The sequence below is a fragment of the Cataglyphis hispanica genome, chromosome 1, assembly GCF_021464435.1.
Source record: "Cataglyphis hispanica isolate Lineage 1 chromosome 1, ULB_Chis1_1.0, whole genome shotgun sequence".
NCBI classification, from domain to species: Eukaryota; Metazoa; Arthropoda; class Insecta; order Hymenoptera; family Formicidae; genus Cataglyphis; species Cataglyphis hispanica.
The window spans coordinates 16,550,832-16,564,446 of NC_065954.1; the positions used below are offsets into that span (position 1 = coordinate 16,550,832).

The 13,615-nt window shown below is 34.4% G+C and overlaps 1 protein-coding gene across 4 annotated transcripts in view; it reads left to right on the forward strand.

Moving 5' to 3' along the window:
- Positions 1-658: 658 nt before the first annotated feature.
- Positions 659-13,615, forward strand: part of LOC126848328 (uncharacterized) — a 55,016-nt gene continuing 42,059 nt past the window's right edge. Inside the window, exon 1 of one of the 4 annotated variants that reach the window (XM_050589151.1) lies at positions 659-1,167. In XM_050589151.1, coding sequence (XP_050445108.1) covers positions 1,116-1,167 — 52 coding nt within the window. In that variant the 5' untranslated portion in view covers positions 659-1,115. The remainder of the gene's footprint in view (positions 1,168-13,615) is intronic. The other 3 variants (XM_050589167.1, XM_050589142.1, XM_050589159.1) reach the window with 3 other exon arrangements.

Genomic DNA, 13,615 nt, shown 5'->3' on the forward strand with positions numbered 1-13,615 from the left:
AATTCCCTGTAACGATAAAAATTATGAAAAAATTAAGAGAATAAAAACAAGGATAATTATTGGTACAAATATTTGTGAAATAATAATAAATTATTTTGGAAATTTACAGATAATGACAAATTAACATAATTATTTCATGGAATTATTAATAGACAAAAAATTTGAAATTATAAATATACAAATTTGTATCTCTTAAATGAAAAAAAAACTAGTGCTTATTGATCGTAATTAATAATTCATATGCTTAATGATTGTTTTAATTTTAAAGCACAAAAAATATTATCTCTCTGTTAGAATATTAAATTGTATTTTAAAAAATATTTACAAAAGGAAACATTTTTTTGAACGTAAAAGCATTTCTTTCGATTAAAGTATAATTAGACAATTGGTGAGCAAGAGCAACCCTCTCTTCCATCTTTGTCGCGGGATAAATCGGATGTGGTTTCAGGGTTAACAATGCGAGGAGGGGGAGGGGGGGGAGAGGTGAAAAATAAAAATTCCAGGAAGGCGGATTTCGAGCGTTCACCACCCGATCCAGTCCCCACTCCATTCCTGGTGATCGTGAACGAGGTAGTGGGCGATACGAGGTGGTGGTGCACCAAGACTCCCTTCTTTATTGCCGCGCTCAGTTAGAAAGGTGACTATGCCAAGAAGACAGGAGGTATCGAGCACGCCTCGCCTGTGTTATACCCGCAGTCACCTTTCTCTCCTCGTGACCGTAGCATATGTTCTGCGAACGTTCATGGCGCATTCGCGGCTCTATCAATAACGGCGCTGCACTGCGGCTTTCGTAGGCGCAACTCGTTCGGCGCGTTTCGTAGGAAGAAGAAGAAAAAAAGAATAATAGGGATTCAGAGTGTGACGATCGGTTCGAAAATCAGTTCGCGTCGTCACCGAATTCGGACGCGGATAAGGTCCCGAGAGCGAGTTTAAACTTCGCGCCGAAAGAAAGCGCGCCAATTCCGCTCGTTCCGGAGTTCAATCGAAAGTGTGAGAGTCGCGCGTACGGAGAGGAGAGTTACATCGCCGCTGACCGATCGCTCATCTTTATCCTCCCAGAATCAGCGTTCCGATTGTGAGATTCTACACTGGCCATTCATCAACCAGGTGGGAAGATGATAATCGTGAACAGCGTGTTGCTGATTCTAGCGATCGTATCGAGAGTGGGTGAGTTTTACAATTTCAATTGCGCTCCTCTCTTCGCTATGTACGAAGAGGGTGGCAAAGTGTACGTCGAGAGAAAAACGCAACTATCTTAATTAATATAATCTACATTCGAGAGTTTCGTATTATACACATTCTTTTTTATTTTTTATTTAATATTCAATATATTCTGTAAAAGAAGAATATTCTAATAAAAATTGTGCCATCTTTCAAAGCGTATTTTAACATAGGATCGCATTAAAACTCTATTTATTAAAATGCCCATTGAAACTGATTCGTAAATTTTGATATTTTCCGTTGCCTGTTGATAATCGAAAATTAATGGGAAAACCCCAAGGAACGGTTGTATTCGTCCAATTTATCGAGGTGGATTTTTGAAGAAACATTCGCGGCGCGCGGGAGAGGCTGTCGCGCGGTGAGGTCGCTGGAATCGCATGCGCACTCGCTCGCGCACATATTAGCCGCGAAAATGTCAGTTTACGTAATGCGCGCGCCGTTGGATAACTGGCACACACGCGGAAATCAAAGTAATGCGCCCGCCGATCCCCCGGGGTGCGCCCGAGGGTAGCCGCTTATTCGTTGCGTTGAAAAATTTTCTTCCCGCCGTGCCTTCTTCGGTCGACGGGAATGTCCTGCATGGGCGATCAATGTTGCACCGCATGAGAATGCACAGGTAAGTTTTGAAATTTTAAACACGCTCTCTCATGCGCGCATAATCCTTCGAGCCTAGATTTGCTCCGATATATATAGCGTACTTTCGAAGCAAAATTTGCGGAATGAATATTTTTCCATATAAAATCGAGGTATTAAATGCGCGCGAAGGATTTATCGAATGTTTGAATACGATATCATTTAATTACTTTTGATTTTTCGAATGTATTATGCGGGTCCACTGTATCGGTATGCGCGAAAGCATTTGCAATTATATAACTCCACTACTCAGAATGAGTTTAAGATATGAATTTCTGTATATGCGAGACATTAAGAAATAGCAGGCATTATTCGAATGGAGAGAATATTAATTAAGATAGTAATAAATGCATGCAAATACATTTTCCAGGAGGCAAAAAACAAGGGTTTCTCTCGAAATTTTCTCTCTAAAAAATCACTTTAATAATTGATACACTCCCAGTAAATAAGAAATAATAATTCAATAATTTGAAACATTGATTCTACATGCAGAAATCTTATTTTTTTCTTATATTTAATAAATATTTTAAAATATGTTTAATGCGATATTTTCGAATTTTATAAAAATGCTTTTGAAATATGACGCCAATTATTTTTTGAATTTGTTACTTTAAAGTTTCTGTTCAGAACGACGTTAAAAACTAATTAACGTTATATCTCATTGAATATCGTTGTAATAATATCGCGTTAATGATTTCTTACCTACTGGATATCTGTCAGACGATAAGAATGAACGAATTATGACTATCTGGCCGTCGATCTACGATAACGAGATTTTAAGATATCTCGAATAAAGAATCTAAAGAAATTAAATTTATACACAATACATAGAGTTGAACCGCGAAAGAGATTTCTTCCCAACGTGACACGCAGCAATGATTTATTTTCAAAGGCAGGAATCTCCCGCGGGTTGTGTCCTCTCTTCTGTCTAAGAAGAAAGAGAGAACTTTTGCAATCCGATAGCACGGTAGGTCGGTTTCGCATGCGAAACGACCGATTTGCGAAACTTTACCGCGGCGTTGGCCGAGCTTGGATAGAATCAGTCGCTGCAAATGTATTTCGCTAAGAAATTTTGCGAATCTATCACGAATCGTATTCGGCCTTCTTGGGGAGTTTTAGCAGCCGCGAATTAAAATTATTTCGACGAAATCGATTCTCTATTGAGAGGAGACACAATGCTGGCTAATCGTGTAAATATAAAAGATTTTCACTTAAAACTAATGATTGCGAAATTATTAATTAATACGCATGTTGATTTAATGACTGAAGCTTGATAAGTACATATTTTATATAAAAAAATGATTATTAATAGAACAAATAAAACAATTTTGTTTATGCTAATCTTTTTATTATCGTTATGTTAATCTTTAATTATTATAGTACTTAATCATTAAAGGCGGTAACCATTGATTCTTTATAATTTTTTTATTCGATAAATGAATTTATTTCGTCGAAATAATTTTTTATTCTGTTAAAAATTTCCCGGTAAGATATTTCAAAATACAAATCTCCATAAATTTGCAAAATTTTTTGACTATACTTGTCGACGCGCTCGGAAATTCCTCGCATTTTTATTCGTGCGTTCTATTTATATATAATCAGAGAGATTTGCATAAATTATACCGCTCGATTCCGTCTACTAACGTAATATCATATCGAATAAATATTACAGGCTTTCCGGAATCGATGAAAGTGACCGGGTTTTGCGTAATCGATAAGAATGATAATAAAGCCGTTCTTTGTCGCGATCCGCGAAGATCTCGATAGGTCGTAGGATTCATCGCGAGAAGAATCGTCGCGCGGGGCTCGAACGCGAAGCCGGTCGCCCACATCGCGAATTCGAACAAAAGAGAATGTTAACGTGGTATTGTGCTACATTTCGGTAACACGGTGGATAACGGGCTTGGCGTGGAAATGATCCGCTTGCGAAATCCGCCGGAGGTGCTCGACTGCACCGTGCGCAGGCAGCATTCAGCGACGGCAGCAGTCGGCGGAGACGCAATCAGAAATCTGTTCCCATCGGTTAACAAGGCGGCAGGGAAGGGAAGAGCCCGTCTTTCGTCTCGCAAGACGCGTATCCGCCGTCGCGATCGCGTCAGGTCTCGAGATGAGATAATAAGAAAGGAGAAATTTACTGATCGCGCGCGATCCGCATCCTCAGATGTGCAACGGCACATGACTGAAGATACGTGCGTGCGTAAGTTTTCTAAATGGCTTTTTTTCTCTTGCATAAAGGATTTTAACCAACACATATTACATGTTACATCGATGAAAAATGCGAGATGGAAAAAGAGTTATCGTAAACTATGACGAAATTTATACGTTGGTATTTGTCCTTTTACTCGTTACTCTTTAGAAAGGTATTTTACTTTATGGAAATAGTTATATATATATATATATATATATATATATATATATATATATATGTATGTATATATATATCCGGTCACATGTAAATGAAACAAGTATTTAAATTGATTTGTGATCACAATAGTTGCAGCGCGTTATTCTTCTTATAATAAATCACCAATTAATTGAAATAATAGCTAAATACGGAATTCGTACTCTCGTAAGCGGGGCTTTACATGATCTGTAAATGTGAGTTATAAATGTCATCGTAACGCCGTCTCTCAGTTGTGTATTATTGACTGTGTTGTAATGATTAATTGAGAACATAATAATAAATGTTTTACGAGTCAGTAATTTTGTGATTGAAATACGTCCAAGATATTTCATGGCTTCTTTCTTATCCACATTGTCTCATACATCTTTATCTTTGGATTTGTTTGGACGCGTTTCTCATATGATTAATACGCATGATCAATTAGGTTTTCTTGAAATATTTATGCTTATTCTTTGCACTATAAATCGCAGATATGACATTATAAAATTTATTTATTGTTTGATAAATATTATTCTATATATTTTTTATAATTTGAGATATTGAGCACATACTTATTAATTTATTTCTCAGATTATTATACTTTGCATGTGAAAAGAAGATTACTGCGTATATTTTTTATATATTTAAATATAATTTTTTTTTTAATTTAAAGAAAGAGAACACATATATAAACATATAAACATTAAGTTATTACAAAGCAATATAAGAGATTCCCATAACGGAAAGATTACACAATAATTGTACGATGTTTTTTTATCGTCACAATTATCGCACAGTTTAATGTGATGTATTCATATGACATCAAATATATCCATTTGAGTGATACACATAAGAGAAACAGACCTGGTAAGGCGTGTAGGCGGCCCATTTCGCGTTGATGTCGGCTCGCATCAGCAAAGTAATTTAGCAGTCGGAATGCAGTCTACGCCCCATAATTTACACGTCGCCGGCGTATCTCGGCGTCAAGGGCTTCTCAGAGATTGCATACAACCTCTCTAAGTGGTCACGTTATCCTTTCTAAAAGTCAAGAATTATAGCGCCACTTCGAGGCAATGTAAACCAAGACATATCCTGTCCTCCAGGGAATCAATATAAATTGTTTTTGTTTATAAAATTACGCAGTATTTAAGATCATATTACTCATAATATTTTCTTAAACTTTTAAAAAAGTTTTTTTGATATTTTTTATTAATTTCTATCGATATTCAAGATTTTGATCTCTGGATTATTGATATTCGCACCTTCTCCGAGCTTTTGTAGATAATATCACTTATATTTAACAGCGAAGAGGGCTGATAAATAAAACTGATATAATTCACAACGCATATCGATCAATCCATAACTGCCCACACCCGCCGCGCGCACACACACGTATACGGACGCGCAATCATAAATCATTGCTTTTTAAGCTGGTTAAATTACGGTCCTTAATGCTACCCACACGCAGGATACCCCATATCCTCGAATGGCCCAGACAGGATGGAACTATGATCGCGCAAAGTAATAAAATCGATACCTTGAAGCCCATGTGGATTTGTTATTCCTATGTCCCCCTCGGTACGTACTCGCGCAAATAGATATGAGAGAGAAATGCGCTTGAAAAACACTTCTTTCTCTCTCTCTCTCTCTCCCTCTTGGCTATTATCTTTTCTCCAGGATTCTGAGAGTATCCGCGTCGTTTTGCAATTATCAAGAATTTACCGGCGGTGTATGTACCTTGCATTACGAGCAGCCCTCGACGTTTTATCTGTCAACATGAAAAAAATTATTACATTCTCGGTTATACATATATTATACATATTGAAGTAAAAATAGTCACAGCTCGGAAAGAGAGAGAAACAGGGGGCGAGAAATGCGTTTTATTCATACAATATAAATTTTCTAAATGCATGCGCATAGTAGAAAAAGAGAAACATACATGCATCGCGATTATGAATAATTTAATTATAGTTAACACATGGTTTTTTACTCCTTAAATATACGTATTTTTAAAGTCGATTAGACTTTAATTTACAATTTATTTAGAGTTTAATTTCAATTTAAAATTTATAACAATAAATGATATTGATTGCACAAGAGAAGAATTTAGAATTTGCAATAAAATATAATAAGCTCTACAAAGTTTCGTCTGATATTAACGACGGATTTAATTAGATTTAGAAAGAGAGAAAAGGAAAGAGAGAGACTCGATGTCCTTACGTCCCGAGCCTTTACGTTCACCTATTCACCGAAGCTCTTATAGCTTAATGCTCTTGAAAAATGCCTCGGCCCGTTGCCCCGCGCTCAAAATTCCATCAGCACCCACGCAACCACGCCGTACTGCAATTACCAAGGAGATTTACTGCGAGCGCGCGGGGGTCTCCTATGTTCGCACGATCGCGTAACGTTAGCTCAGAAAGTACGACACCGGAGTTTATCGAACACCAGCGTATTATTCGCAAGGATATCTCCATTGATATGTACCTATTTTGAGATATCTCTTCTCGTACACATAAAAAAGACAACTTTAATTTTTTTTGTTTTTTACTTCTGCATCTTATATTTCGAATTTTACGATTGACAAAATGAAAAAAAATTTGAATTTTAATTCAGATCTATCAAAAAAATTTTTATGTTGCTGAAATTCTACTTTCTAGAAATTCTGATAGAGTTTGAAAAAGAGTTTAAAAAATTAAAAAATATAAGTGTTTACAAAGATGAGCCGATTTTGCGTTCTTGTTATATACAGATAATATTGCTTTTATTTTTTAGCAGATATAAGACAAAAAACAATATTTTTAGAAAGCTATTCAAAATACTCACAAATCTGTTTAAAAGTTTTAATTCAATGCAAAAAATTCTTTTATGATATTTCACAATTCTTGAACGAGAGAACTTAAATACTTTTCATGAATATTAAAACATTTTTTTTTTCTGGCATTTTCTTGAATGTTCCGGATCAAGAGTTCTATAAAAAAACTTGAATCTAACGTTTCGTTTTAAATTATATTATATATTATTATTATTATATAAATGAGAATATTATTATTATTATATAAATGAGAACGCAATAAAAATATATTAAATTAACAATTACATGGAAAGATGAGCTATAGCAAATTATTAATACATAGATTTGATGATCACGCAGAAACCTGCTACAGAATTAAACTATAAATCTGTTTCTCTCTCTATTTCTTTGCTTTTCTTTCTTCAATATTATTCTATCTATATAATTCTTTCTGTACTGCATAGAGAAAACACGAGAATATACGCGATGCGCCCGCGGAGAAATAAGGACCACCGCGGCGCTACATTTCATTCAATCTTTATCCGTTTATGTCGCTCTCTGAAAGCACTCCGCAGCTATTATTATCCTTCTCTGGGTATTCCATCGGTAAACGCATACATGTATATACGTGTTGCAATTACCGGGCGAATTTACCGCGGGGTGCACGTACATTATGCCCTACAGATATCTCCTTTATTATGTTCCCGGTTCGTATTGTATTAAAAAAAGTATATGATATATCTACAGTCAGGAAAGAAAATTGAGCGAACAAGCGTTTATTTTGAAGTAATCCAGTAATTGTTTCTCAATTCCTTAACTTTTTACTTATTATCAAAGTTTAAATTTCGATGAAAAAATTTAGAGCAATTTTATATAATGTTTTACTTTGAATAAAAATATTTATAATTGATGATGAAAAAATATTCTAAACAAAATTAAATAAATATTTTTTTATAAATTAAAATCATAAATCTTAAATAAAGTTTATTATTTACAAATATCTTAATCTGTAATTAATTGATCGATATCATTACTCGCGCCACACCATGTAGTCGCAGAATTTTTACATCGAATTTAATTTGTGCTCTTTCACCATGATATCCCACAGGATTACACGCATGTCGGCATACAGAGTGTTCTTTCGTATAGTAATTGAAGGATTTACCGCGTACGTGAGTGTATATTATGTTCCCGCGTGGGGCTCGCTTTATCCACCCGCCGTATATTTCGCCCCGCCGGCAATTACCCGGAGAATTTACCGTATCCAATCCACCGATATCGGTTCTTTCGCTCGCCCGTCCATTAACCTTGGCGACTGGTCACTTCCCATCTCGCCGACGCCGACGAGAGACATTCGCGGTATGTGAACGATAAAATATATAAAGTCGCAAAGCACGCTCGTGAAAATTCAGCGACGCGCGTATATTTGTGCTAATCAAAATTTATCGTATATTATATTTATTTTTTTTTAAACAACTTTTGTATTTAAAGATCTGAAATATGGTAAAATATACCAAAAACATCGGATCTCATTTTATAATGACAGATACTTCGGTTAATTTAAAGCTAACTTTCTTTTTAGGAAAAAATTCAACAAAAGTCATTCTTTATTAAGATTTTTAATTTATAGAAAATAAATTTTACTTAAAATTTATTGAAGGATATTGTTATTAAGGAATTTTGTCGTCCATTTATGGCTTCTTAAAATTTTGCGGAAAGTTTTTTTTGTTCTTAATAGTTTATACTCAAGAATTATTAATTAACATTTTATCTAAGAGAATATTGATTCTAAATTGCTCGCAGAATCTGTCACCAAAAGAACATTTCGTATATATTGACAGATTTAATTCTCTTTCTCTCTCTCTCTCTTTTCTCTTACTTTTATATATTCTCTTTTCACTAATTATATCTTTAAAATATTAGGAAGTATTTTGTAATTATATTGCAATACATATTTCAATTGCATTTTCAAAATTAAAAAAAATATAGATATATATACATATGCATGTTTTAATATCTCATAAGGAACTATAATCATTTTCTTTTATAAATTGAATATATTACATGATGTGTATTACTGTCTTGACAGTTAATGAAAAATTTTAGTTATTTTGAGTGACATGAGAGATCAAATTATATTGGCATATATTTTTATACATAGCTTTTATATTTAATAGAACAAATAAAAAGATTATTTATCGCTACTCTACTAGATTGTCGAATGTGATTTTAGTAAGGCAATGAATGACAGCGTATTGATAATATATTAACGCTCATTAGGAACATGTTGTGATGAATAAGTAGATAATCAATCGTTTCCATCAGATCGTACAAAAGCCTGGGCCTATACTTCCCAGTTCACATCGTAAACCATTCGAAACGATCATTATTTGCTCGGAAAGAACTAATTGTTAATACCGAATGTGGTAATAATGCGGTTTGTGCAGTCATTATCCTTAAGAGTTTACAATACCTGATTCCGCGGGAATAACCCTGCGGCTGTTAAATTCTTACACACACACACACAGACGAAACAATATTACTCTCTCTTTCTCCATATTATGAAGCCGAACTGAGATGTTTGGTAGATGTTACTAACTTAATAAGAGTGTATAAAAAGTCTATTTATAGTTTAAGATAATTATATATCATAAGTAATTCAGCGAGATAAAGACAGGAAAAAATGGAATTTGATTCGTTTTAATGTGTTAAAATAGAAATTTTTATCAAGAATATATCTAATTTTTTTTTTTTTTTAATGTTTTCGTTAAATTGGATGATAGAAAATTTTGAAAAGTATTGATTCTAAGCGGACATAATGCGTTCCTCAAATCTTTTTATTGAAACAGGTTCGAATATTGCCGAGAGGTTTAGCCAAGGATCTTTCGATGTATTTTACTCGGCGCTTATTAACGCATAGATTACATCGCGTGAGGCCGTGTTTCACAATAATGTACTTTATGTACGCGTTAACCACATTTTCATTTACCATAAATTAGATGGCTGAAAGAAGCACGCGAGAGGGGGTTCCCTCTCTCGTTAAAACTCTTCGAATCCTCACTCGGGTGGTTTACCGTCGAAGAGAGTTTACTGCCCTCGGCAGATGATCGGCGGAGGTTCGTGTCGTAGGTCAAGAATTCTTTTTTACAAAGGGCCATCGCCCACGCTCGCAGCTGAGAAAGAGAGACTCGGCAGCATAATGATTTAATACTCAACTATCGCGATTTGAGTGTCATTAAACGAGATCTATTTCGCAGCGGACCAAGTTTTCGATTTCGTGAAAGAAACGTTGCTTAATTACCTACAAGTTTCCAATTAATTTGTAACATAATATTTAATTGCGTAAAATTATGTTCTTTGTACTCGAAATTATCTTTATTTTCGTCCTTTTTCATCTTACAATTAGATGAATGTAATGGACATTGCGTGTTCGTCTCTATTCACCTAATGGAGGTCACCTAATGGAATAATTGCGAGATATGCCATAGAATATAATTTTTATAATTCATGTTATGTCCACGTTGTTAAAACAGGAAGGCGATTATTTTAAGAAATTTTATAGATAATATATTTATTATTATAATAAATTATATTTTTTATTTTCTTTCTTTTTTTATGGTATTATAAAATTTTCAAAAATACTTAATTTGATTGATATAGATCTATATAAACAAAAGTCCTATGTTAAAAACACGTAGTTCTGCATTCATATTTTCTACTGTCCTCAAAACCATGGCGCATCGAGAAACGAGGTTTCACATTCTCCTTCGACGAGCTCTTTACCTCCTTTGCATATTCGCCGGTTGAAGCGAAAATTATGATATATTTTCTACGTCTATCAGATACACATTAAAATATCAAATGTATGTGGACTTCACGCGAACTAAAAAGAGCTATCTGTACTAAAAATTCGATATAAACGATACCAAAATTTATATCAAAAATCAACATCTCACTTTTTTTGCTATGCTAAATTATTATCGCGAATATTAATATTATTTGCATTATTTATGAGATTATATCACGAAAATCCATAAATACGCTGCTAAAAAAACATGTAACTGTTTAACGATATAATATATTTTTAAAAACTACAGATTTGCATTTATAGCCGCGCGATGTAATTAGAAACGAAGTTTCTTTCATTACACTTCATCGATTGATTTAATTTCGCAACCTTGGTTCATTACATTACATGTTACATCATCTATCTTTCACATCGCTCGAAATTAATTATACATCGCGTGAATCATTTATTTTGATATTTGAGTTTTAAAATTATGTTATATGAAAGTGCTAAAATATATTTTGTTCAACACTAGACTTAAATTAATTTTAACACATTTGTGATCTTGAATAATAAAAATTGTTATAACAAATTAAGATATTATTTAAATTATTAAAATTTTTTTTTATCTTTTTTTGCAAGTGTTAAAACCGAATAATCTTTTGATATTTTTTCTCTAGTGCTTTACTGTTTTTTACTTTACTTCACAGCGCATATATATTTACAGATTAATAAAAAATCAATGATCTGTCAAATATTTCAGAAGATTAAATCGAAATTAAGAAGAAGATTTAATTTTTCTTTACTGACTACAATATATAATTTTATATCAATACAAATCAATAAAGGATTATATTCTCGCGATCATCGACGCGTTAAAAGAGTAAACAAAACAGATGCTCTCGAAAACATCTCGACTTCTCGTAGTCGAGAAACGAAGTTTCACCTTTTCCGTAGGCTGAGTCGATCCTCCATTGAGAACGGCGAAATCCGACTTACGCGACTTTCGCACGTGCGCGAGAATGATTACAGGAACATCCGTCATGGTAAACATTCGTTTTTATACCGCTTTATTTTTTTTCACACACAAGCGTTGTTATCAAACATCAGTGGGAAAAATCTCAATTTAATAGCATCTCGATATTTTCAAAATCTTTGTACGGAAGATTTTAAAAACGTATTAAAAGCAGAAATCATCGCCTCTGCTCGTTTTCATTATTCGCTCGATAAAGAAATCATCGCTGGCGTAATTGTCTTCAGATTCGCACGGGTGGATCTTTTGGTTATGCCATTAGAGATTTGCGCGTCGGTTATTAGGCGTGTAATCAAAACGTCCCAACCCAAGAGAATCGCGATGCACAGACGCGAAAGGTTGTTGGGAGGTAATTGGTGAGATTGCCGTTGCAAAATGGATTGCGTTGCTTGAGAAATCTCTGGCTGAAGACGAATCGTGAATTATCCGAAACAAATAAGAGTACATTATTCGAGAAAATCTGTTTGATTTGAATGAGAAGAATTTAATTCAATTGTGAAACAAGATATCTAGCGAGAAACCCGTATAATTAAAATTACGATTTTAATTATACTGTCTATGTTTTTATTTACCCAGATTATTACGCTTGATTTAATTTGTATGTGGAAAGAAATTGATTATAAAATAATAATAATAACACAGTCATCTTATATCCACCAAAAATTTGTAGTAAAGTAATAGAAAATATATTTCAGAATTATATTTTCATTTTATATAAATGTTTAGTTAAGTAATATCTATATAAATTTGAGTTATATATTAAAAACAGAACATATATTTGTACTTTGTTTAGCACATTTCAAAACAAAAGTAGGTACGCGTCGAGATTCCAAACTGCATATTGTGCGTAGATCGGCGTTACGAGAGAAAGTACGAAAAGGGACATTTTGCACTATAAGTATGCGGTTAGAGAAATATTACATCGCGTCATCATCTCCCAGACAATCGAGAGTAATGATGGTGCGATTAAGGTACTTACGCACTTACTTACGGATAATCGGAGATTGGCACAACGCTCTAATCGGCCGAGCTCAATTACGGCGAACCCTATCGAGATTCATCCTACATCAAGAGATTCAAGGTCCGTTCCAATTCAATCGGATTAATTGTAATGAAGATAATTTTGCTTTTGAAATAAAGCTGCCGCGTTATTCGTGCCAATCAGAATGAATGTCAGGAATAGTTTTATGAATTTTCGATTTTCTCATATATTGGCGATTGCTCTTAAATAAGGGCTCTCTTTGATTTTCCATTAACGCGATTGCAACGCGCGAAACAGACCAAAAGAGTGAAACCAAGAATGAAAAAAGTCCGAGACAAAATACCGGTCCGGCTTCTTATCCCCCCCTTATAAGAATGCAAATTTTCTCGCAATTCTGGAATTTTACCTCGTTATGGTTGTAAATATCGGAAATGTCTTGGCGGACAATAGTGAGGAAAAAAAAAAATGTGTGCCATACGAACGTCCTGGCGCCTCTCCGCTGTTCTTATTGCATTCCTACGAACCGTCGTCGATTTTGTAACGCGTGGAATATTCGACTGTCGAAGGACCCGGTTTCCAAAATATCCGCTGTATCCGAAACGTGGCGCCGTACAATTTCTCACTGGTTTGCTTAGGACCTCTTTCTCTCTTTCAAGGCATGAGATCCACGCGTCGGCTCTCCTTCTTTCCTATTTTTACGTTTCGTCAAAGTCGACATTCCGTACAATCTGCGTCCTCTTCATCCACATTCTACATATATAAAACGGACAGAGCACCGAGAGTCT